Source organism: Propithecus coquereli, unplaced genomic scaffold (assembly GCF_000956105.1).
Source record: "Propithecus coquereli isolate 6110/MARCELLA unplaced genomic scaffold, Pcoq_1.0 Scaffold303, whole genome shotgun sequence".
NCBI classification, from domain to species: domain Eukaryota; kingdom Metazoa; phylum Chordata; class Mammalia; order Primates; family Indriidae; genus Propithecus; species Propithecus coquereli.
The window spans coordinates 110,316-135,002 of record NW_012148653.1 but is presented as its reverse complement, the minus strand read 5'-3'; the positions used below and the strand labels follow the sequence as shown (position 1 = coordinate 135,002).

Genomic DNA, 24,687 nt, shown 5'->3' with positions numbered 1-24,687 from the left:
TGGCCCTGTTCTGTTGTGCTTTGGGGTCTGTGGTCCTAGGACTCTTTGGAACCTATGTATTACATTTACTCAGTAGAATTATTCAGAAGCAGAAAATCTAATATTCTGAGATGCTAAATCTTTCTTCCAGGAATTCCTGGTATATAACAGGGTTATAAAGGACTCACAAGATGAAATTTAGGTGATGTTTAAGAGGTGGAAAGAATGGCTCTATCTTAACATTTGAAGAGACTTTGGGGAAAAGCAAATGTAACGGGGCAACCCTTACTCTCATTTCTTGCATACAACCTACTCTCGTAAGAGTTTAACTTAGATGAAATAACAATAACAACAAAATAACAATAATTATGAAAATAATAATAGCAACAACTTATGGAGCACCTATCCAATAACATTCATTATAAGAAGTATGTTTCTCATACCACCCATATATCTCCCATAAAGGGGGGAAAAGGCCTAGTGGGTTCTATTGTTCTCAATATCAGAAACAAGCAGATTTAGAGGACAGCAAAAATGATTCTGATTCAAAGATTCTTAAGGTTACCTTGGAACAAAAATTTTAGAGAGAAAAGAATATTTAATTTGGAACATGTTATTCTTCTTTAAAATGACACACATACATATTCTATCAAAATGAAATTCAACAATACTCTATGCATACTGTGGTTATACACAATTAAAATATGTATTCCTGTGGAAAGTAAAATGTAAAATATGAACGCATGCATGTTACTGTGGTGTGATTATGAATCTTTACTATTTTTCAATAAAGTAATTTCTCTGTTTTTTTCTAAATTTTTTTTGTAAATTCAAAATTATATAAATTGACATTTTAAAGAAAGATCCCTTAAGAATCATACTCACAACGATGGCATCACAAAACTATTCACCATTCCCAACAACATCTCTTTTTTGCTTTATAAATAATCACAGAATAGTTTTCAAGACTCTAGAGATGAAGCAACTTTAAGCTTGCTGTCATCATTGTATCCAGCTTTCTCTGGTTCTCCAAAGAGAAGAGAGGAAACCTCAGGGGAACAAATGGGGATGACAAGAGCCTGTGACTGCCCACTGTTGGGCTATTCTCCTTGGCTTTGAAGCTAGGAACATATTCTTGAGAACTGTTGGAGACAAACTGTTACTAAGCAGCCAGTGATAGCACAGCTGTGTATAGAAGTTTCTTCTTCCTCTAATCTCTTCTCAGGAGGGAATTATTTTCAAGGATGTTCCCTTTGGGTATTTTTAAAAAAGTAGAAGTGAGCCCAGAAGAAGACCCCTCACAGCAGCTGCAATGGGGGAGATATTGAGAGTGGGTATGTCTTGGGACATCTTGGGATATGGTGGTTTTTCTATCACTGAGATCCCTGACTGATACCTGCTGGGTAACTACAAATAAATGTCAGGATAATTAATTGACAAACTAATTTGTGTTTGTTTTTCACTGTATTTTGCCTACTCTGGTCCAAAAACATTATGCAGGCTTTTAATGTTCTCTTTTATCAAGAGAATTTGAAACAGAACAATCAAAAGCAGACTTTTCTGGAAGACAATCCTCTTCCTGATGTTTGTTGCCCACAAGCTTAACCTCCTTGAGGAGACTCTGCTAGTCAAAGGTGGAAGGCTAGAAGGAGAAGCAGTGGGAGGAGAAGTGACATTCTCCAGGACTAGGAAGCCACACCACCGTCTCTCAATGGCAGAGCTCCTATCGAGGCTGGATTCTCAGCAACAAGACTCCAGCCTCAGTAAAGTTTTCTGTGTCCCAGCCTGGCATGGAAGTTGAAGAGATGAGTGACTTCAAGGGCCACCTAGGTATAGAAAATGTGGGAATTCCTGGCCCCCATGATGAAGTGAAGATGTGCTCCCCTCTCTTAATATCTGGGTCACTTTTAGCCTTCTAGAAGCTCAGGCTACCCTGGGGAGGGGGCCCTCCCCCCAACCCTGCATGAGCAAATAGCTGAGACTGACTTTCCCCCCAGCCTAATGAAGCTCTGATTGGGATGAGGCTTTGGATTCTGATATAATTTGATTTAGAAAAAGCAATGTGACTTATCATCTACGTCCAAGTTTGTGGAGCAAGAGTTACATCTGTCACAAATACCAAGGAACAATATGACATTGCTAAACTGGAATATATGCTTTAGTCTGGAGTAGTCAGCCTCCCCACCTCCGATACCCCCATCAAGGTTTCCCCCAGGACTGAAGAATTCAGGGCCTGGGTCTGAGCATCCCTCTTCACATAGCACTGTTGTGTTATAGTGTGATTGCTGGCCAGGCTCTTTGGGGGCATGTTTTTAAAACCGTGTATTTTAATTAATCACTGTTTTGGTGGTATACCCTCTCTGCGAGCTACCATGTTATATAAAAAATATTCCCCAGCACATGAATTCAGTCAACATGGAAGTAATTATGAGTTCTGTGCAGAGGCATATTTCAATTCTCGACAGGACATGTCATCCATATATAGCATGGCTCAGTGCCACAGTCCCCAAACCATGCCACAAATACAAGGTAATCATGTAGATTGGATTTGAATCTATTTAAATGCACTGCAATGAGAATACTTCTGAATTAACACATGTATCAATCCAAAACAAGTACTGGCTGCTTTTACTGCAAGGGGAAGTGTGGTTAGGAAATTCATTAACTGGCACCCAATATTTACTTTTATTTACAGTCATGTCTTAAATAATATGTTCTGCTTTAACTAAAGTGTGACAAATAAATGGAAAGATGCTAAATTTAATGTGTGACACTAGGGACTAGGCTTTCTAGTTTGATGCCTATTACCAAGAAATATGATTTCACTCACATTAATCATGACTTTTCACAAGCAAACTATAAATAGAATTCCAATGCATGGATCTAGTAATTGTTCTTCCTATTCTCACTTCTTCATGTACATCACTCTAGATTTTGCCCTATCTTTTGCTTTCCCACCTTGATCAAACTTTTCACAAGGGTCCACGGTGGCTGCCTCCAGGCTCTGATCCCTTCTCTCCTCATCTTTTCATAGTGTGACCTTTGGCCCTTTCCGTCCAAAGAAACAACCCCTGCAAAGGTCACCAGCCACCTTTCTGATGGTCAAATTCGGTAGACTCTTTGTCATTCTTATCCTATTTGTTCTTTTTCAGTGTTTCATCCCATTGACCAACTTTCTCTTAAACCTCTGTTTCCTTTTCCTTTATTAAACCCACTGTGCAATAAAGGATTAACTCAGCAGTTCTGAATTGGCCAAACCCTGCATATTCCAAAGGAAGGCTTGGTTCTTAATTGGTTCCTAGGAGATAACCTCTAAGCCCTTGGAATATCCTACCTGACCACAAGCGTTTTTGTTTACCTGAGGCCTTGGGCCATGCCAGGTAGCTTATGCTAACAGTATGATTTATGGTAAGGGTTTGGGTCACATGGTATCAACCTGACCTCTGGAGAGGCTGGAGACTGGATAACAATAGTCAGCCACACAAATGGTCACGTGAGCAGACTGACCCCCAACAAAAACGTTGGACACCAAGGCATGAGTGAGCTTCCTGGGGCGGGGGGCAATACTTTGTGAGTGTTGTCATACACAGTTGCTGGGAGAATTAAGAGCTACCCCTACGACTCTACTGGAAGAGGAAAACTATAAGCTTATGTCTGGTGTCTGCTGGATTCTGCCCCATGTGCCTTTTCCCTCTGCTGAGTTTAATCTATATAAACCATAATCATTAATATAATAGCTTTTCTTAGTTCTGTAAGTGCTTCTTTTACATATTAAGGAATGTATAGCTTGGTTTGGGAGGAAGTTGGTGCAAGGAGCCTGACACACAAACAGGTCATTTCCATAGAACGTGATAGGCACGCACCTGACAAGTTTCCTCATTAGTTGTGCTGATTAATCTCCTTGCCTATTTCGCTCCAGCATGTAGGCTCTTTAAGTGTAGGGAAAAAGTTTTGTTCATCTTTGTATCCCTAATGTCTAGGTACTTCAGTAAGTGTTTTAAGTCATTGAAAAAGAATGTAAATATCGAGTGTAATATTGTTCTCCACTTACAATTTTGGTAGTATCAGTTCCTTGATACAACTGAATTTTCCCCGTCTTCCACTTTTCATCCTCACTTCTGGTCGCCTCCCATGCCAGGGCATCGTTACTGTTTTTCAGAAACACTCGAAGTTTCCCTACTTTGTCTCCGGTCAGCCGGTAATCAAAGAGCAAACAGAAATTGCTTTGGGGCTGCATGTCGGGGAGGAGAAGTTTCAATCGGCCAATGTCTTTCTTGTGACCTCCCAAGGCCGGAACTGCCATATAATAGCCAACAGCTTTAAGAGAAGAAAAAAAAAGCACAGTTAATGAGGCCATTGTAAAGGGTTTGGCTATAATGTGTAAAATAGCTATAAAAAAGCGAAAAATAGTTTCCTATAGGGAAAGCTGAAGTCTTTTTCATTTCAAATGTAGGAACGAAATTTTCATGCTAAAATGTATTTTAGGGATCACACAGGTGAAATTCTTTGTTATATAAAGAATTAAACGGATGGTCAGAGAAACTGAGGAATTTGTCCACGTTCACAAGGCTGAGTAGTAGCAGATAGGAGGTAAGAATTGAATTAAATAATCCTTCAGCACTGCAGGTAATCTACAGCTGATGGATAACTTTTGTTCCAGAACTTCATTTCCACTTTGGTTTAAACCTTGGAATGCATTTCCCCACTGAATCAATGACAGGTATGATGGATGGCCAGCTCCTTAGGTGGATCCATAGGGTGTTTAATCCACAACACATCTGCCTTTGTACCGGTGGTTTCGCGAAGCTCAACTACCATGTGTAATATACCACTCCGAGTTCTGATCTAGGATGACAGGAACACATCTCCTACTCCTGCAAATCTTCTAAGTATCTTTTAATCTGCGGTAGTGAACTTTTGCTCATTTCCAATCTTCTGGTTGTGGCTTTGATGAACTTGGGTAAAAACTCTCACAGAGTAGGGTCTGAAGAAGTCAATAAGAAGGAGGAATTCCCATAGAAGCCAGGAGAAAGACATCTGGGAATGGGTGGAGTCTTCTGCTAGTGCAATTCCTGGAGACATTTGCAGAACCCAGGCTGACATTGCCTTAGTTTTTAGTGGATCCAGAGACTGTCTGGTCTTCTTCCTTAGCTAGTAGGGTAGCCAGATTCAGCAAATAAAAATACAGGATGCCCAGTGGAGTTTGTATTTCAGATAAACAACATGTCTAAGAATACTAAAAAGTATTTATTGCTTATCTGAAATTTAGGCATCCTATACTTTATCTGGTAACTCTACCAGCTACGCTCTCTCTTCTGTTATCCACTGTGGCAGGTTTCTCCTTCTCTCCCAGATAAAGCCAACTTTGAGCTATCTTTGAGGTTTTATCCCTCTAATAATGCTAACTGATCCCATGTTTCTTTTTTATATTTAACTCTGTAGGGAGAGACAAGCCCACCTAGAGATCTGGTGGAGGTACAGGAGGAGAGGGGTACAATTTGAATGATGCAGAAGCTGAAAACCCTGGCGTCATTTGTGAATTGGGTGTTCATAAACAGGGGACTTCCCAATGATGGAAAATTCCATGTAAGACTTTGCTCAGTGACTATGTGAGCTGTCAAGATCCTGGAATAACCCAGGGGCTCTCAATGTGATATACTCTTGTAGACGCAAATTTAGAGATGCCATGATGGAAGAAAGGAGAAACTCAGGAGGTTACTTATCAATAAGATAGCTTCTCCAAAGATGCATTGTCTCCGGCCTGGTTAAACTTGCCCTGTACTTCCCCTGAAATTTTAGCAATAGTCCCATTCACACAACTGCAATGCAAGATGTATCCCCTCTACCCTGTTCTAAAAGGAATCCTTTTTTTTTTTTTTTTTTTGAGATGGAGTCTTGCTATGTTCCCTGGGCTAGAGTGCCGTGGCATCAGCCTAGCTCACAGCAACCTCAAACTCCTGGGCTCAAACAATCCTTCTGCCTCAGCCTCCCAAGTAGCTGGGACTACAGGCATGTGCCACCATGCCTGGCTAATTTTTTTTCTATATATTTTTAGTTGTCCAGCTAATTTCTTTCTATTTTTAGTAGAGATGGGCTCTCACTCTTGCTCAGGCTGGTCTCAAACTCCTGAGCTCAAACGATCCTCCCGCCTCGGCCTCCCAGAGTGCTAGGATTACAGGTGTGAGCCACTGTGCCCGGCCTGAAAGGAATTTTTATTAGGGTATATCCAGGTTTCCTGCTTGCATGTGAGGGCTTGAAAGGAGAGATCTTAGAGAGAAATTTGTCTAGAGGAAGGTTCTAGAAGAAGGATCTTTTAACTCAAAGTACAGCCTGTACACCACCAAAGAAATAATTTGGTTGGTAAGGAACTGGAGTCCCTGAAGGTGTAACAGTTGTCTTTAATTCTATAGTCAGCCTTCAGGAGACAGAGATTCAATTTGTGTTTCAAAAGGAATCTGCAAGGCAAATGCTCTACCTAAGGAGAGAGCTAGGATCCTTCGATAGTGTTTAAGCAGGCAATGGAAAGGGCAGGGAATCTGCAGCTCAGAGCTGAGGGTGAGAAAAATCCAAGGTCAGGTGGCTGGAAAGAAATCTTCAAGCAACAGAAGGGAAAGGTCGGTCCAGGAGTTCAGGTCATTGACTTGATGCTCATTATGGTTTTGATGCTTTTGTAACTGACTCTATGAACAAATTTCGATGACCCCTATATGCTTTTTATAATCCTCTCCCTCCCATATTTTCGATCTGCAGGCCAGTAGGGCATGATGACCAGAACCCTCAAACTTTTAACTGACTATTTGACTTTTCTGAGTTGTTTCCAAGAAATGGTAGAATTTCTGCAAGACAAGGAGCTGAGATTCTGAAGGCCCCTAGGCAGACTTCCTGATGCCAAGACTTGCCATTCCCCGCAACCTGCCCCAATGCACGCAGCTCCTCCTTAAAAAGCCCATACTCTCCGTTAGTTGGGGAGAGGGATTTGAGGCTGATTCCTTGTTCTCCTGACAGAACATCTTTTATATTAAAAAATTCCTTCCTAACAACCCAAGTGTCCAGCAATACATGAGTGGATTAATAACATGTGGTATATGTATACCATGGAGTACTATTCGGCTTTAAGAAACAATGGTGATATAGCACCTCTTGTATTATCCTGGATAAAGCTAGAACGCATTCTACTAAGTGAAGTATCCCAAGAATGGAAAAACAAGCACCACAGGTACTCACCATCAAATTGGTATTAACTGATCAACACATAAGTGAACATATAAGAATAACATCTATTGGATGTCGGGCAGGGGGGAGGGGGGAAGAGGGGACGGGTATATGCATACACAAAGAGTGCAATGCGCACCATCCGAGGGATGGACACACTTGAAACTTGGAGTTGGGGGGGAGGAGGGGCAAGGGCAACATACATAACCTAAACATCTGTACCCCCATAATATGCTGAAATAAAAAAAAATTCCTTCCTTCCTTGGCAATCGTCATTGTCTCAATAATTAGCTTTTCGTGTGGCAAGCAGCTGGACCTAGGCCAAAACCCCCTTGCAGTTTTGCACCCCTTTGCACTTTGCAGTTTTTTGCACTCTGAGGGGTGACACTACTAAAACTCTAGGTTTAGGTGGAGGTCGTATTTCCTTTCAAGATTTATATACTCCCCAAAACAAAACAAAAACTACAGAGTGCCATGGCTGGTAAACTGGGAAAAAGGAACAACTTCTTTCTGCCTTTTCCCAACACTCCCAAACTTCATACACATCTCAGCATCTCTCTCCCAGTAGGAGAGTGAGTATGGAAGAGGTTTGCTGGCGTATCCTTTGTCGGGGTGTGTCTGAGGGAGAGGGATTCAGGAGGAGAATATATGCTGGGCCAAGTTAGTCATTCGTCGGGGGAGACTTTGGAAGGTGTAAGGTGACAAACAACCCTGACCTAATCAGTGACAGGAATAACAACCCTCCATCACTGGAGAGCCTTCTGTGCCTTCACCATGTTGTAGAACATGAAATAGTCAAATCGAAATATTAATACCATTAACTCGATCAGCAGGATTCCAGTCAAAATCATCTTCTCTATCCTGTTTCCAGTCACAGATCCCATGATCAAAGCTGCAGTCAACTGAGATATTTAAATCTGGTAAAAAAAAAAAAATAAAAAGAAAAGAAAAGAAAAGAAAAGAATGCACTTCTTAACCACTAAGAGCATTAGGAAGATGTCTACATTTGGAGCTTTGGAAGGCAATACCATGTTTACAATTGCACAGAGTACAGATCATGGCAACTAAAACGCCCTTAGGGATGGTGTCAAACCGGATACCCCATGTCCAGTGAAATCTGTGAAGCTATTCTGAACAAATTCTGTTTAGGATCTTAAAAAACAAAAACAAAAACACTATTTTTTTAAAAAAATAAGTAATGGGCAAGATCCCCATGTACAAAGTGAAACAGGGAATGAAAATAATTGTTTATAAAATTCAGGCCAGAAAATAAAGTCTCTCCTACCCAAATGAACTAGTTGAAGACCTTGCCATAATTTTCTAGATGCTTTGTGGAATGCAAAGTTTCATGTAGTCTATGACTTATCAACAATCATTTAGTACACAAGGATATTAACCATATTTGCTGTATTTTATGGTCTTTTGACATCTTGGGGGGCTTTCCAGACTTAGGGAGGGACTGTCCCTCTCAGGGCTGGCTAATTCCTAGAGGTAGCAAACAACTCACCTGGAAGCCTGCCTTTTATATGCAAGCCAGCTACCCCTTTCGTCTAATTCTCACACACCAAGCCAATATGTCCCTTGCCCTAAATAACTCAGGACCAGGTACCAGACAGTTAGGGACAGCTCCTATGCTCCAAAGCATGCCAGAATTATTCAAAACATCCAATCCTAAGCTGTTAGTCCTGCCCTGCCTTGGTTTCTTGCAAGAACCCTGATAAAGGCTTAGCCCTCACTCTTGCTTCTGCCTCCAGAATTATTCAAAACATCCAATCCTAAGCTGTTTGCACCAATATCTGTCAGTATTTATGTCCCCTGCAGGTGCATATGGCTTTCTGCTGCACACACCCACAACTCTCTGCATGAAGGTGTTCTCTTGCTAGAGTATGCTGGGCTCAAGCCAGGTAGGCTAGAGTGCTGGGGGGTTATTTTCCCAGGGAGAGCACTCAACCAGTGACAGGCAGGAGTTGGTAGATAGATACCTCCATTTCTTTGCCTTTAGGGAAGACCACTAAGTGCTGGATTGGACATGCACTGAAGTCAGACTGGAATCCAGGTTGTCTGCTGTCTTGCAGAGGGGTCCAGTGGAATAGAGGTCCAATTGCCGCAATGATGCTCTTCCCTGCTTTCATGGCAGGCCAGGAGCACCAGGGAATTAGCACCCACCTGGGAACAGCCTTTAGTCAATGTCAGATGGGAGCTGGTGTATATATACTCCAGCTTCCTTACCTCTCCTGTAGGATAATTCTGAGCCATGTGTTCTTCACTGTCTCCCGGAAGTCCCCCAGTGGGACTGAGCTCTAGCTGCCCACAGTGTAGACTTGCCTGATAACACACCCTTTACTGCCTCCTTCTCTCCCCATCTCACTTCTTCACTCCCCAGTCACCATTTCCTGGGATCACCTCCCATATAAACCACTTGCATACAAATTCTTCTTGGGGTCTGTTTATGGGGAACCCAGCCTAAGACAGCACCTAAGAGGGGAGGATTGCTCTTATTCCAACTTTATGTGTGAAAGCAATGAGATGACATAAGTCTAAGTGACGTGCCCAAGACAAACAGCAAGTGGAAGAGCTGGAGCGCATACCTGCGTCTTCGAATTGGGACTGAGCTCTCCAGGACACCTTACTCAAGCACCGATGACACCACAGGGTCATGTGCTCATGTGCGAAATTTTAAACTTTGTGTTTCATTAAGGATTATGGAAGAAAAAGTAAAATAGGAAATCTGGTGGTTTGGGGATCCAAAGAGGAGTCAACTAATCCCTTCATGTCCCTTAGCAAGTGGGAAGCAGATCTGGGGCAGAACTTGTGAGCACCTGGAGAATGTAGCTTATCCCCTGAGCTATGAAACATTTTCCTCCTAACCAGGAAAATGGGTAATAAGATGTTTAGTGAAGATAAATTTAAAAGAATAGAACACTTAGGAGAAATATGGAGGAAACCAAGGTGCCTGTAGGAGCTGGGTCATGGGTTACTAGCCTTTAAAGAGTTTTTACTAGAAGCTTCCCAGACCAAATTAGGAAGACTGAGCTAGAGAAGCATTTTCTTGATAGTGGAGATGGTCCTATAAACCAGAGGGACAGAACTGGGGGATGTACTCACAGGGAAAACACAAAAGGGGATCAAATTAGCACAAGGTTAGGACAAGTATAGTGGAAAGTAAAAGAAGGTTTGAAAAGGAAAGAGAAGATTAAGGCATTTGTACTTATACCAAGTGAAAGAGATGAATATATAAATAGGCTTTTCCCTGAGGTCTGTGTAGAGAGGCCACATACAATCTGTCATGGGTAGTGAATGTTCTAAATAAGCTCTGAGGAATTAGGAATTATCTCCAAGAAATTCCAGATTATGAGGCTTTGGTAGATTGATCACAAAAATGGTCTTGATTTTTATCCCTCCCTGTATCCACACTCTTTGCATATAACTTTGCAACTCCTTCCCCAATCTTTAAGTCTGGGCTGGCCTCGTGACTTGCCCTGGCCAGTAGAATATGGCAGAAATGATGCTATGCCAGTTCTGGGCCCGGACCTCAAAAAGGTCTAGTGTGCCCCTGCTCTGTTTCTTGGAAAGAGACCCAGACCCGAGCTTGGACTAGCCTGTTGGAGGAAGAGAGACCACATGGAGCAGAGCTGAGCAAGGCCAATTATCCCAACTGAGGCCCCAGGCATGTGAGAGCACAGCTAAGATCAGCAAAGTTACAAAGCAGGCCCTTAGCTGACTGTAGACACATGGGTGAACCCAGCCAGCCTAGCTCAGACAGGCAGAACTGCCCAGCCAATGCATAGACTCAGAAGCATTAGGCCACTGAGGGTTTGTGGTTGTTTGTTAGAAGCACTTTAAGCCAGATTTTAGGACATCGTGATTTTCAGGTTGTGCGTTCTCAGACATTGGAGTTGAAGCAAATGAGTCATTTTCTCCCATCTCCACGCATCCAGTCTGCCTCAACTCTTCACTCTCAGTGTCAAGTGGGAGCGGCGAAGAGCAGAAGCCTTACTATATTGTAATCATTGGTACTAATCACACGAAGACTCACTATTTTAATACTAGCACTGTGTATCATGATGTAATTTTTCCCGTGGGAGTTTATGAATGAAGCAGTGATTCATAAACAATCATCTTGTCCTTCAAAGAAATGAAAGTGACATGGGACACCACGAGAGAGCACATACCTAGGAGAAAAGCATTATTACCTTTGCGTTCCAGTTTGGAAGTCGATGCTTTTCCTTGGACCAGACCCAGACCAAATTCACCTGCTTCATTCACCTTAGGGGCTAATAAAGAACACTTGATCAGTTAAGAAAAAAATCTAAACCCCCACATGCTCAAAAGGTATGAATCAAATGACTGAACCAATAAGGTTTTATCATATATTCTAACTACACAGTGTCTTGGAGTAGTGTTTCCAAATCATTGACATTGGTTCGAGTTTCCTCATCTAGAATATCTTTTCCAGATGTTCCCTTAGGTAAACTAAGCCTCCACATTACTGACACGTCCCTTCTCACCAGGTGTTGGAAATACGCTTTCTTGAAATTTACTCTCTATTGAGGGGGATGATGTCATTTGTAAGCCAGGTCTTTGATGGGTGGGCTTGTATCTATATTTCCTTTGGTTGAACCCTACTGGCACTTGCATGTGTGATCACCAGTCAGAGCCAAGAACAGACAAGGCAAAATATAGAGAGAGCAACAAATGCCCAGCAAAAATAAATTGGAAGGTCTCAATGTGGGGCTCTAGGGCGGGTTAATACGGAAATCATCCCCGAGGCGCTGAGCCTTGTGGTGGGTTCTGCACAGCGACCAGTGAAAAGGGGTATATGGCAGTTCTCTAGTTCACCCAGAAAACTTAAGCTCTACTATAGAATTTCCCCCCTACAATTGTCTCTTTTGGCTTTTCAAAGCATAACCACAGAACCATGGGGTTCCCTTTTCCTGGAGCGGGGCTGTGAAAAGTGCCTTCGAGAAGTGAAAACAGTAGAACTTGGCAGATTCATGTAGTGAGGGTCCCTCTGATTTGGGGGTGTGCCACGTGAAGAGCTCAGCCACTGGACACCTGTGCTTGCAGGACAGGCAGGCTTCCTCGGCTGGGAATGGGAAGAGAGGGTGTGTGTCGAATAGGAACCCCCCCAGGACGTCCCCTCCTCGGTCCCCAGAGCGGCAGGTTTGATTGGGTATCTATGGAAGGAGTTAGCTTTTAGACCTTGCAGAGACTGCTGCTTCTTAGGACTTAAGGCCCAACCCATTTTACTAAAGGCGTGTCACTGGCTTTTCATCTTCTCATTTGCCAGGAGACATCTCAATTCATTTTTCATAAAATGTATAAAATAACAAAAGTGACACTCACAAAACACATCTCCTCGAAGGCTTCGCTCCTGCTCCACGTCGTTCTTCAGGGCTTTCTCTTCACTCTTCTTTTCCTCAAACTCCTCTTTCATTCTCTCCTCATTCCCTTTTTTTCCTCCAGGAGAGCTACCGTCTTTGGAAACACTCTCTTCATAGTTGAAGGGCTGAAAGTTAACCTTAGGGGTGGGAGTCCCAGCCGGTTCTGGGGTGACATTTTTAACTTTTACCTTCTTTTTCATGCCGTTTTTATGAACAAACAACTTCTTGAGTCTGTCTTTGATGGTACCAGGTGGTTTGAAGACTTCCTTCACAGGATTTTCAGGGATAGCTAAAATGAACAATAACAGGCAAAAAGTTCCAGATTGGCTGATAATCAGATCACTCACAAAAATGGAGCATTTTAAAAGTGCTAAAGTGCAGTAAGGGAATGCTTCCAGAATGAATCCATATGAGCCTCTACTATTTCATGTTTTAGGAAGAACTATATTTGCATCTGTTTTGAGCGGTTCTAATGTTTTGGTAGTTATCTACCTTTTGTTAGATGATACACTTTTCTTTTTGCTTCAGAGATTACTTTAGTGAAATACTTACTACTACCCAGTTGAGGTACAGATCCCAAAGTGATGGAGTTGCCAGGGTCCTCTAATATTTCTGCTTTCATACTGCTATTCCCCCAAACTGGTATTGTCCAGGTAGCCCTATAGATTTGTTGAAATTTGCTGTTCAAAGATTACAGCCATGGCATTAGGTTGAACCATATAAATTTCTAATAATGGGCCCTTTGTGACCTACAAAAATGATGACTTATGGTTCAATGTATGCAAACCTTATTTTCCTTCCCCCTTTTCTCTCCCCTTTGAATTTTTTCACCTCAGTCAATCACCATCTAAAGCTAAATGATTTTATTTATTGAATATTTTTACAGAGGCTTCTATATTTAATTTAAATTAAATTGCTTTTAAAAATATACCTCTAGATTGAGTCTTCCTATACCTCAGTGGATCAACGACCCTTGGGGGGAAAATGACAGTGTTAAAGAACTCAAGAGGTAGAAAAAAGATCATCTAGCCCAATACTCTTGTCTTGTAGATGGGACAACTGGGTGTTGTTAAGTGACTTTCCCAAAGTCACTCAGCTAGCTAAAGACAGAGCTAGGATTTGGGGGTACAGCATATGAATGACTCTTTTTCTAGTCCTGTTTCCATGATAGGTTTATTCCTGCTTTAAGGTTAAGAGCTACTTTTTTCTAGACTGTTTCAAATTCTTTGAGATCTATAATCCAAAGATACATACGCCTTTCCAGGGATATATTCATAATAATTAGGAATCTTCAACTGATGTAAAAAAGTAATTAATTAAAAAATTAAAAATAATGATCTTTAAAACTAAAATATATTGTCCTATTATAAGCTATCTAGGCATGTGTTGGTCCAAGAATAAGCAAGAAAAGGTCTAATAACACTTGAATGAATTCACTCAATTTTATTACTTGGATATAGTTTAGAGGGAAATGAAATAAGGGAGTAGACATTAATTTTGATGCCTAAAAATAATACTATAAAAAGAAATTGGATTGGGATTTTATTAGAATATTGTTCCTGGCAATGTTTTAACCTCTTCTCCTGCTTTGTTCCTTCATCATTTGGCTGATTCAATCTGTATCAAAGTAGTAGAAAAATAAACAAGGAGAATTCCACAATATTTTGGGTAATCAAAAGGGGAAATAATGCTTTGAAAATATATATGCTCTTAATTAATCCATTGCTTTTACTTTAAAATCAATCTAAGGCTGGTATGACAAAAAAGCAACATTTCTCATTTCAATGAAACATTCTAGTTATTTATCACTGGGACAGCCTGTATTTATAGGTACGAAACCAACTAGTACTAATACAAGTAACGCATCATTACTCATTCTCCTGACCTTCAGATGGCCTGTTTCAGCTCTTTTGCCAGAGGTTGCATGTTAAGTCTTGATTGTAATGTGCTAGTCATACATAGACCTTCCTTTGGAGGCCCCAGTGTGTAATACTATCCATGGTTACCTGAATCTTTTCCCATTACCCAGCAAGAAAAATTAACAGAAAATCTCTATTCCCTGTAAATTTCCTTTTTGCAATCAGTAACATAAAACTAAGGACCTTTAATAAACAAGAAGGAAAGGGTTTCAACCCACACCACGCAAACCTAAACATCTGCTTTCAGTTTCTGCTTTGAAGTTTCAAATTTTCTTGTTGAAAAGAAAAAAAAAAACCGAACCATCATAATCTTGGTAGTGTTGACAATTTCATTTCCTTCATAGGTAAAGACAAAAAGCTGGGCAAGGATGAAGATGCAGTCTGAAGATATGCATATGCATAGCTAGATTTGGTTTTATCTAGGTATTGCTGTTTCGTATTCGACATTACTGATGATTGCTTTCTCCTAAAAATTTCTTGATTATTGCATCATCTTTTGAGAATATAAAAATGTGGGAGGAAGTTGCAGTAGGGGGGTCTTTGGGACATTTGGGGTACTCAGACATAAAAATAGGGAATTCCAAAGTCTTCAGGTTCACGGGCCAGTCTTTTGTAGATGAAGTTGACAATTTCTCTTAGGAGGCACTTGAGATTTCTCTAAATATCCACTTTGTCAAAAACTTCCACCTGCCTGAAAAATCCTAATTCTAGTTTCATATTGTCGGGATAAGACTTTATTTATAGAAGATCAATATTAGGTAAGAATATCTGGCCCCAGAGGAATATGACTTTGACAGTTAGTCACCTGCACTTAGTTCATCAGATGATCTATCATCTGGGAGAAGAAATGCTCCACTAATCTGAGCCTGGGAGGAGAGGCTTAACCAGGGATGAGGAATGTATCACACCGTGGGACCCAGGAAACAGGAAGGGGCTAGGATGGAACAGAAGCTGAGCCAGGAGAGTGCTCAGAGGACTAGTGCTCAGTCATGAGCCCACCTATCCTGTGGCTGAGCACACAGTCCTGGAGCCCTTTCCTGGGTCTCACTTCTGGCCCCCACATCTTCTAGCCGTATGTTCTCACACCAATAATTAACTTCTGTTTGCCTCAGTCTCCCCACTTACAAAATTGGCATAACAACAGGATTTTGGGAGGTTTAAATGAGTGAATAAATATATATCAATTACTAAGATTAGTGCTTGGCACATACTTGGCATGCGTTTGCCATTATTTTTAGAATTCATTACCGGAATGTTTAAAATCTTTTATGGAGTTAAAAAAAATTCCCAGGCCATATCTCCAAATTTCTAATGTTGATGTTATCGTTGGAGAAAAAACAATTGAGATGGCCTGGCTGTACCAAAATCTGTTTCCTTGAATATGCTCTATGTAAACTGAATTAAGCTTTTCAAGGGAAACAACTAAACTTTGGTAAAGAAGCCTTTGCCACTATTATTCCTACTACTAGTGCATAATTATTGAGTGTTTAATATATTCTGGGCTGGAGAGGTGGGGAACATGTGGCCTCAAGGCCACATGTGGCCCTCCAGATCCCCAAGTGCAGCCCCTGGACCAAAAGGCCACACTCAAGGATCCAGAAGGCTGCATGTGGTCCCAAGGCCACAGGTTCCCCACCCCTGATGCAGATGTGGAAACTGAGGCACTGAAAAGTTAAATAATTTGTTTTCAGTCCACAGGTAGTAGGCTATGGAGCCGGGAACGAGGCTAAGGTCATCTGATTCCAGAAGCTGTGCTCCTGGTTAGCCAATGACTGTTTCTTTCCTAAATTGACTGTTATTCTCCAAATTAGTTATTATCTAGGTTACGATTTTCTTAGGATGAGGTATAGCTGCTGTCAAATCAAGACCAAATTATCTGGCAGTGTACTATTAATACTCATATATGTTAGAATGGTAAAAAAATACACATCTACATTTAGGGTGCTTCTTCCTTTGGGTACAGATGGTGTGTAAGGATAATCTACTAACACTTTTTCCACATTGCAATGTAGAGGCTGAACTTTTCAAAACAGTGAACTCAAAATAAACGTTGCTATATCAATGTCCTATATTATACAATAGCAATTCATGTGCATATGAATGTATTTTGCAATATCATATTTTCTAATGCTGAATGCTAACTGGATGAGATTATCTCACTTCTGTTTTTATGACTTTTCTGTGTATATAAGGGTGGATTTTTGGCCATCTTTAAGCAATGGGTGCTAAGACTTCATTAAGATCAATATTCAACAGAAACATAGCTGTTTATTTTACAGAGAGTAAAAGCAAAATGAAAAGAGCTGGACAAGTAACATGACCCAAAGTGAATGACCCAAAGACAGTTTTCTCCTTCAAATAAACATTCCAATGAAAGACTAAAAAAATAATTCAGCCACAGAATGGATAACAAAATGCATATTTTTCAGATAGCAAGTAGAACAGTGTGATGAGTTTGAGGTTTCAAAGAATAAAGAAAAATTTGTTTTACCCTAAAATATACTTATATAATAATATACTTATATATTATATATTATATATAGTATACTTAATATACTTAATATACCTATATTATATATAGTATACTTAATATACTTAATAAAAATATACTTATAAAATATACTATATATACCCTAAAATAGACTGTCAAAGAAAAACAGAAGTTTTCTTGACATAAGAAATGTTTATGTTAAGGTAGTACTTATAATTTCAAAGCACTGGGTTACAATATAGAAAACACAGGCTACAAACAACTACCTAATTGCACGCTTACAGATGTTGCCTTCATTGGACATTAACAACACATTGTGGTTTCAAGGAGATCAAATGATGAGGAAGGAAAATGACTCCAGGTTTACTCTGCACCTTCAATTCTTAGGCCTGGGGTAGAAGGGTGAGTATGAGGTGAGTTGCCCACTTATTGAAACAGGTGTTTTCCTGAGGCTTCGTTTTTGTGTGCACAGCATTTTTACATTTACCTTTACAAAATTTCAGAGTAGAGAGCAGCTGGCCCTAACAGCTGACTGAAATGATGCTAATAACAATAACAACCACAGCTAACTTTGTTGAGCATCTATTATGTGCCCAGCTGAACTTAGTTCTCTACCCAGATTCCCTCACTTAAACCTCATCATGAACCTCTGAGAGAGGCATTTGTCTTAGTGTGGCAGGGCCTGAGACAAGGGTTTGGGTGAAGGTGGTTTGTTTGGGACATGATGCCAGGAGGTGGAAGTGGGGGAGAGGGGCCAGCGAGACAGGAAGAGAGAAATGCCAAAGATGGTGCTGTGATGGGCAGGCAGTCACTGTGAGCAATGGGGGCTGAGTCCCACTGGGGACATCCGGAAACCAATGCAAAACACACGCACCTCAGAACTGTCCCACCCTGTGAAGGAGAAGCTGCGGTATTTATCCAGACACCCCTGTCCCTCACTGGTTGAGGGTCATCTTGAGGGGTATTAACTTCCCCCACCTCTGCGTTGCACCTGCAGGGGGCTGGGCAGCCTTCCACAGAAAGCCCTGAGGCCACAATGCAGAGTCCACTGCACTGGGGCTACGGATGTGCATGGAACCGTCCACCCTGCCTCGTTGGAATTAAGGAGCTCCAAGGGACTGTGGCCTGGCCCAGTATAAGCACCCACCACAGGACTACCACAAATCCCATTTTGGATAGGAGAAAACTGACCTTAGAGAGGTTAAGAAACTTGCCAAAGGTCATAGCCAGTATGGGGCAAAGCTAAGATTTAAATTCAGGCCTTCCCAACTTGGAACGTACACGTTCAGTTTTGGTGGTATGAAGGAGCACTGGGCATGCGTCCCTTGAGCACACATCCAGTATGGAAAGCTCATTCATTCAAGGGGATCGAATGATTCGTCCCTCCCTTGATATCATCCATGCACAGCCCTACACAGACAGCCAATCTCTTTCTCTCTCTCTCTGAGTAAAGTTTCAGAAGGACAACATTGGATAAGAAACCACAGCACCGAGTTGCTGGAGACTGAGTGGTCATTTAATCCCATCTCAGCCCAATTCAGGAAACCCACCCAGAGCCCCTGCCTGCGAGCCTGGGGCAGTGGGATGTCCCTACTCTGTGAGGTTCCCTGCTCCACTCTTAGATACCTACCTAGCGGTCATTTTTAAAAATTAAAAAAAAAGAGAGAGAATATAACTTGCACCACTGGACTTAGTCTGCTTGGGGAAGCCACATTTCTTAAAATATTTACAAGAACACTTTATGCTTTTCCACACTCTTTTTTTCCCCAGACTAAATGCTGCCCTGTTCTTTGGGTGGTTCTTCATAGAATTTGATTTCCAAACTCATTTTCTTTGGTTATATTCATTTGTACACATTCTTGTTCAGTGGTGCTCAACCATAGTCCACTGGGGTACCGTGAACCTTTTATGCCACTAAATGTCTATCATGGTACAGACAGTTTATTTTTGCATGGCTGAGTGGACACTCTTACAGCCATTTGTGTCATCAGTAGCACTGGCCACATGGGGACATAGGATGTGATGTAGGTCAAGGTACAACTTGCAGCCATATTGATTGAACATGTGGGGACTCTGCTAAGGGGTGTATGAGTGAGCTGAGTCGGGGCAGTCAGCAAGTCTAGTCACATGATGAGCCAGCTAAAAGGGACATAGCCTGGATGACTTTAAACACTGTGAGACACTATTTACCAGGGGAGCAACTGCACTGTAATCACAGCTGACTTGCCCTGGCAGCCATTCTAGATGTTCGCCGAGATTTCTAGTTTATTTCTCCTTTGGGGCACACAGCAGGATTATTATTATTTTTTGCCCCTTGAAGTTAGACACTTCCAAGCTGAATTAATTAAGAGCTGGTACATGACTGTCCACACTTCCTTCCCTGCTGTGACAAACCCTAAGGCCTGGGGTCGATACCCTGCTACCATAAGATGGTGGGGCATCTGTCAGCCTTTGTCCTTAAGTGACTATATTGAGAAGAAATTCCCTGAAAACTCTCTTTGGACATGGCATGAGTGAGAAACCTTTACTGTTTTAATTATTAATAGCAGTGATTTTACTTTTACATATCTGGTTTACAAATTTAAAGTTTGAACACATAAGCATTAAAGAATTCAACAGCAAGAACAATGAGACTCTTTGCTACACATTAAACCAAGTGAATCTAGGCTTGAGGATGACAGACAAAGTGAGGTCAGTATCATCATACTTTGTTTCAGTTGTGTGTTCTGGAAAAAGTCCTGATTCACATGGCTAAAAACCTTTGCGGTTTTAAGTCACTGACATTTTAGGATTGCTTATTGCTGCACCATAACCTAGTCTATCCTGACAGATACATTTGCTCAGTGTCTTTTGACTTGAAATCTTATTTTCAGTATTTGAAAGTTAGTTGTGACCAGAAAAATATTAAGTATTCTTGTTCTTTAAGTTCAGCGCCTACAACTTCAGGGAGTATGGGAGATGTGGTTCAATTAGCAAAGAAGACAAGGCTGAGGCAGAGTTCAATTCAAACACTGCACACACCCAGAGCAAGAGCGAGAGAGAGCAGGAGAGCGAGAAAGAGAGAAATAAAGGGAGGAAAGCCATATGGAGAGAATGCTTTATTGGGAATAGCTACGACACCATGACCAAATGCTACTTACCAGAACACTGCAGTCCATTGCCTTTATATCCATGCTTGCATTTACACTTGAAGGATCCTTGGGTGTTGAGGCAATTGGCGTGGAAGCTGCACATATGGGTATTTACAGCACATTCATTTATATCTAAAAATATGAACATGCCAGTGAACAACTTTGTGGTAACAGAGCTTGCTGAAAGACCATCCCTTACACCTGAGCAACTCCAGGGCCAACCACTCAATGGTCCCAACAAACCAAGTGTTGCCTGAGAGCTGAGAGGTGTTCAAGACTCCAGGCACATTGGCGGAGGCCCTGACTTTGCCTGACGACTGGTACCTAGGGAGTGTGTCTGCAGCTCCCCTTCCCCCAACAGCAAGTTCATTATCAACGCTACGGAACTCTGTAAGATGTTTAGGTTTTTCTCATCACTTTTTTGTCTGCCTACCTTAGAACTAAATAACAACATCAGAAGATCAATTCACTATTTGGAAGGGCTTGAAACTCAAAAAACAAAAGACAAGATCGGCCAGGAACCACTGACATCATCTGGACTTATAGGCATAGGCATTGTATTCAAAGACTGCCAAGAAAAAGGGTCAGGCTGGTCTGAGCTCCTCTGCTGGATTTAGAGGAGGAAAAGTTGCCAAATTCCACCCAAGTGAGAGATTTGTTTGCCCTGTTCTCCATCCGATTTTCTATCTATGCATTTGCAGACATATGCACACAAAATAGCCTGTTGTTTTTAATTTGGCCACAAAGGGAGCTCAGATGCTAATCTTGATCACTTTTTGAAGCTTTCCATGTGGATTCTACCCCGTCCTGTGAAACAGGATTGTACGCTGTGACACAGCATCATTGGACTACAGGGCTGGATGGGTCTGCAGGAGGACATGGGGTCCAAGCACACGAGAGACGTGGACTTTATGAGCCTCTCTAGACTGGTCTTTTTGTTTGAGATTTGAGGGAAGAGCTGTGGAGGCTTCACAAGATGGTTCAAAGCCCAGTAATTGAGTGTTGCCCCAGCATGATTACACGAGATGGGTCCTGGGAAGCTCCAAGTGTAGGGTTGAAAGAAATAAATCCTATTTTTTCCCCAAGTGTTAGCTTTCCACGCCATGCACACACCTTTGTTACACATATTATATGAATAGGAATCTATAGGGTGTCTGAATTTCTCTTCCCTATAGGACAGGCTCCATCCTACATTATATCAGGGGCGATGGGAATGCACCCAAGGGCTCCGCAAATACCCCACCCACTTGCTCATTGAGACTTGGAATGCCTTCACTGAGTGATAAAATATTTTATCTCACACAGATTAGGCCAATAGCTGACTGGTACTAGAATCTCAACAGAGAGTGATTTTGGTGATCACGGAAGGGAACATTTTATTTGGACCTTGAACTAGGAAAGGGCTAAGGAGGAAAGAGCATGTGCCTTCATCGCCTTCATACATTTTTCTAAAGCCACCCAGATGGAAACTGTTATGAACAGACCACTGAGATCAAGATTAGACAGGCCTTGTTATTCTTCCTTTTATCAAATACAAACACTGCTTTATTGTTCCCATTTTTAGATGTGTACCTGGAGATAAAACCAAAAATATAAATAAAACAAAAACCAACCAAATTAAAAAAAAAACACACACACAAAAATTATCCTGAGATATTCATCTTCATAATAGAGTTATACTCATTACTTCAAATCGTTATTGACTTGGCTTCATAATTGATGTCACTGGAGTTCCCTAAATGCCAGAGCCTTTAAAAAAAAAAAAAAACAACCTTTTCTGTGTTGTTAAGCTGGTTAGTTCAGTAGATTTTTCAGCTAATAGACTGAAATGACACCAAAATATCTGCAGAGAAAACCCATAGGTTTGGTGGGGAGAGGAAAAAAGGACAAGATACCATTGACTCTTACCTACACAATCATATCGGCCACTGATATATTGCAGTTCAAAACCAACGTGACATTTGCAGTAGTAGCTTCCAAACGTGTTCACACATCTTCGATTGTAGGGACACACGGCTTTACCAGAGACACATTCATCAATATCTAGGGTGCAGAACCAGAAGGTGTTGGTGACAGCAAGAAAAGTAGCCACCTGCATGCATGCACCATGCATTATGCATGCACATGCACAGTTTCTTTACCTGGAAAATGGATTACATTATACTGGTGCCAATACCATATCCTCCGGGAAGTGTTCTAGATCTGCTGCCCAGGCCCACACACAGCATTTCCCTTTATGTATTTATATCATTTTGTACCTTTTTTTTTTTTAAGAGGCATTACCTTGTTGTAATGTCACTACTTATATTCACATCTTCTCTCCTGTTAGGCCTTGGCTCTTCTGGGGTAGAAAGTGTTATGTCTAGCACTTGGTACCTGTTTGTTACATGTGTGCTGAGTGAATATTTTCCTCAGCTGTATACACTGTATAACATACAACTTTTGAAAATAGATTCAGATAGCTGTATTTTTAAGCAAACCAAATACACAGACATTTAAAATTTGCATTTTACAAAAGAATTATTTCATTAGTAAGATCCTCCAAGGCTCCTGCAATATTGACTCAAATCACAGAAGTGTGGTTGTGTAGGGGTGCACTTATGAATACATTGTGGGTCAGGTGTAGTTACATAATGACACAATTTTAGCCAACAATAGATGTGCTCCTTTTCTACCATTAGAAGTCAGGGTACAGAGGGGCTGAGAGCTACGCTGACCAATCCAGTGAGACCCAGGTTTGCTTTAACTTTCAGATGTCAAATCAAATAGATGTTATGTTGTTCTTTTGGACCTGTGGTTAAACATGCAAGTTGGGGCTGGCTTACTGTTCCTGTTTCATTCTTAAAATAATAACTAAGTGTTGGGTTCACTGAAATTATTTTTCAGCGATTGCTTTCATGCACATCGTCTTTCCCTTCCAATAAAAATGGCACCCAACGGATCAAAGAGGTGGGTGGAAATTTGGATTCAGTTTGGTCAAGAATTAGATTAGCCTTGTCATACAAATTTTATTGTACTAAAGAGTACTAACCCCCCTGAACCTAATTAAATCTTCAAATACTCTCAAAGAGTAGAAACAAAATTTTAATTTACATGTGTATTTTTGAATAAGCGTTTAACTTGCTTAGGACCTATTTGGCTGAGCTTCTAAATGCAGTTTATGATGTTGTGTACATGTAGGATAAATAAACATCCAGCACCTTGACTGAAAAATATTTCTATTGTAGTGAAGATTATGGAATCATACTGATATTTTCTTATTTAAATCACAGAAGATTAAAAACTCTTTCCACATTCCAATTTGGTTCGACTTCCCTTATTAATGCTATGTGCTGACTTGCTCTAAATATTATGTATAGTTGATGCAATATAATTAAGTGTTATGAGTATATACAATTTGGTAGTTGAACATAATTCAGACCCACAAAGGAACCAAAGCACAAAGTGAATACAGTGTTGTTTCAGTCACTGAGGGTGCATCAGTGGGGTGCCCCACCCACCGCCCCTCAGCACTCAAAGTTTCCATACCTGCCGGAGGCTGCTTGCCGCACTGCAACATTCTGCTCTGATCCCCACTCAGGCCGGGATGGGAGTGCTGGGGAATTATGCCCCAGAACAGCTCCCATCAATGAAGGGTGGGAATTGGTAGGTAAACACCCAGCACCCTTGTCCCAGAGGGAAAATCCAAAGGCAGCTTTTCCCCAGTCTCCCAGAGGTGCCCCCAGCTCATTTAATCTACTCTCCACTCAGTGAATTCACCCGGCACTGGCACCTTCCTTTCCCTGGGTCACTCCCCTACTCCTCAACCAGTGTTTTCTGGGAGCACTTCCCCAATTAACTACTTGCTCAGAATCGGCCTCTGTGGAACCCAAAGCTAAGACACAAAATAAGACAAGGGAGAGCAAGAGGGCAAAAGTTCTAAGCCAATGAAGTTGACTAAATTCAGAGTTATAAATAAAGCCTTTATATGTTCCTTTAATTAATAGTATTGATTTAATCTGCTCATTTTTCTCCAATCAGAATTAATTATGGAATACTTAGTTTATATAATTTAGATCAAGTTTTAAAGACAATATGAAATTGGTTACATGTTAACTTAATGTAGAAGTATATATTATTTTCAATAATATCTAAAAAACAAGTAAATATATATTTTTCCAGGAAAATATTAGCTACAATCCAGAGTAAAGCCCAATGGCCCTTAAAATTCTACTCGTTAAATGACAACATATAAGTAGCGTAGTTTCTTCTGTTGGATAGTAATTGAAGTAAAATGTTTAAGGTAAATATACAAAAATAAATTTATCCTTTTTCCACTATGGCATTAGGTAATCCAAAATAATAGAGAAATGTTCTTTTTAGCATCCCAAAGTATGTCTAGAGCATATGTGGCTAAAAACATCATCTCGGAAATGGACATAAATCTGTACTTTTAGAAGTTTGCAAAGTCTGGTCAACAAGCTGATTGTGATGAATGAAAAAAGGAGTTTGGTAAAATGGAGTCACGGGAGGAGGAGGAGGAAGAAGAGGAGGAGGAGGAGGAAGAAGAGGAGGAGGAGGAGGAGGAGGAG

The 24,687-nt window shown here is 41.0% G+C and overlaps 1 protein-coding gene across 1 annotated transcript in view; it reads right to left on the bottom strand.

The window, feature by feature from the left end:
- EGFL6 (EGF-like-domain, multiple 6) overlaps positions 1-24,687 on the bottom strand; it is a 54,946-nt gene that overhangs the window by 1,375 nt on the left and 28,884 nt on the right. Inside the window, exons 6-11 of the mRNA XM_012649800.1 lie at positions 22,025-22,159; positions 20,126-20,248; positions 12,538-12,864; positions 11,385-11,465; positions 8,007-8,108; positions 4,031-4,296 (exon numbers count right to left, since the gene is read on the bottom strand). Coding sequence (XP_012505254.1) covers positions 4,031-4,296; positions 8,007-8,108; positions 11,385-11,465; positions 12,538-12,864; positions 20,126-20,248; positions 22,025-22,159 — 1,034 coding nt within the window. The remainder of the gene's footprint in view (positions 1-4,030; positions 4,297-8,006; positions 8,109-11,384; positions 11,466-12,537; positions 12,865-20,125; positions 20,249-22,024; positions 22,160-24,687) is intronic.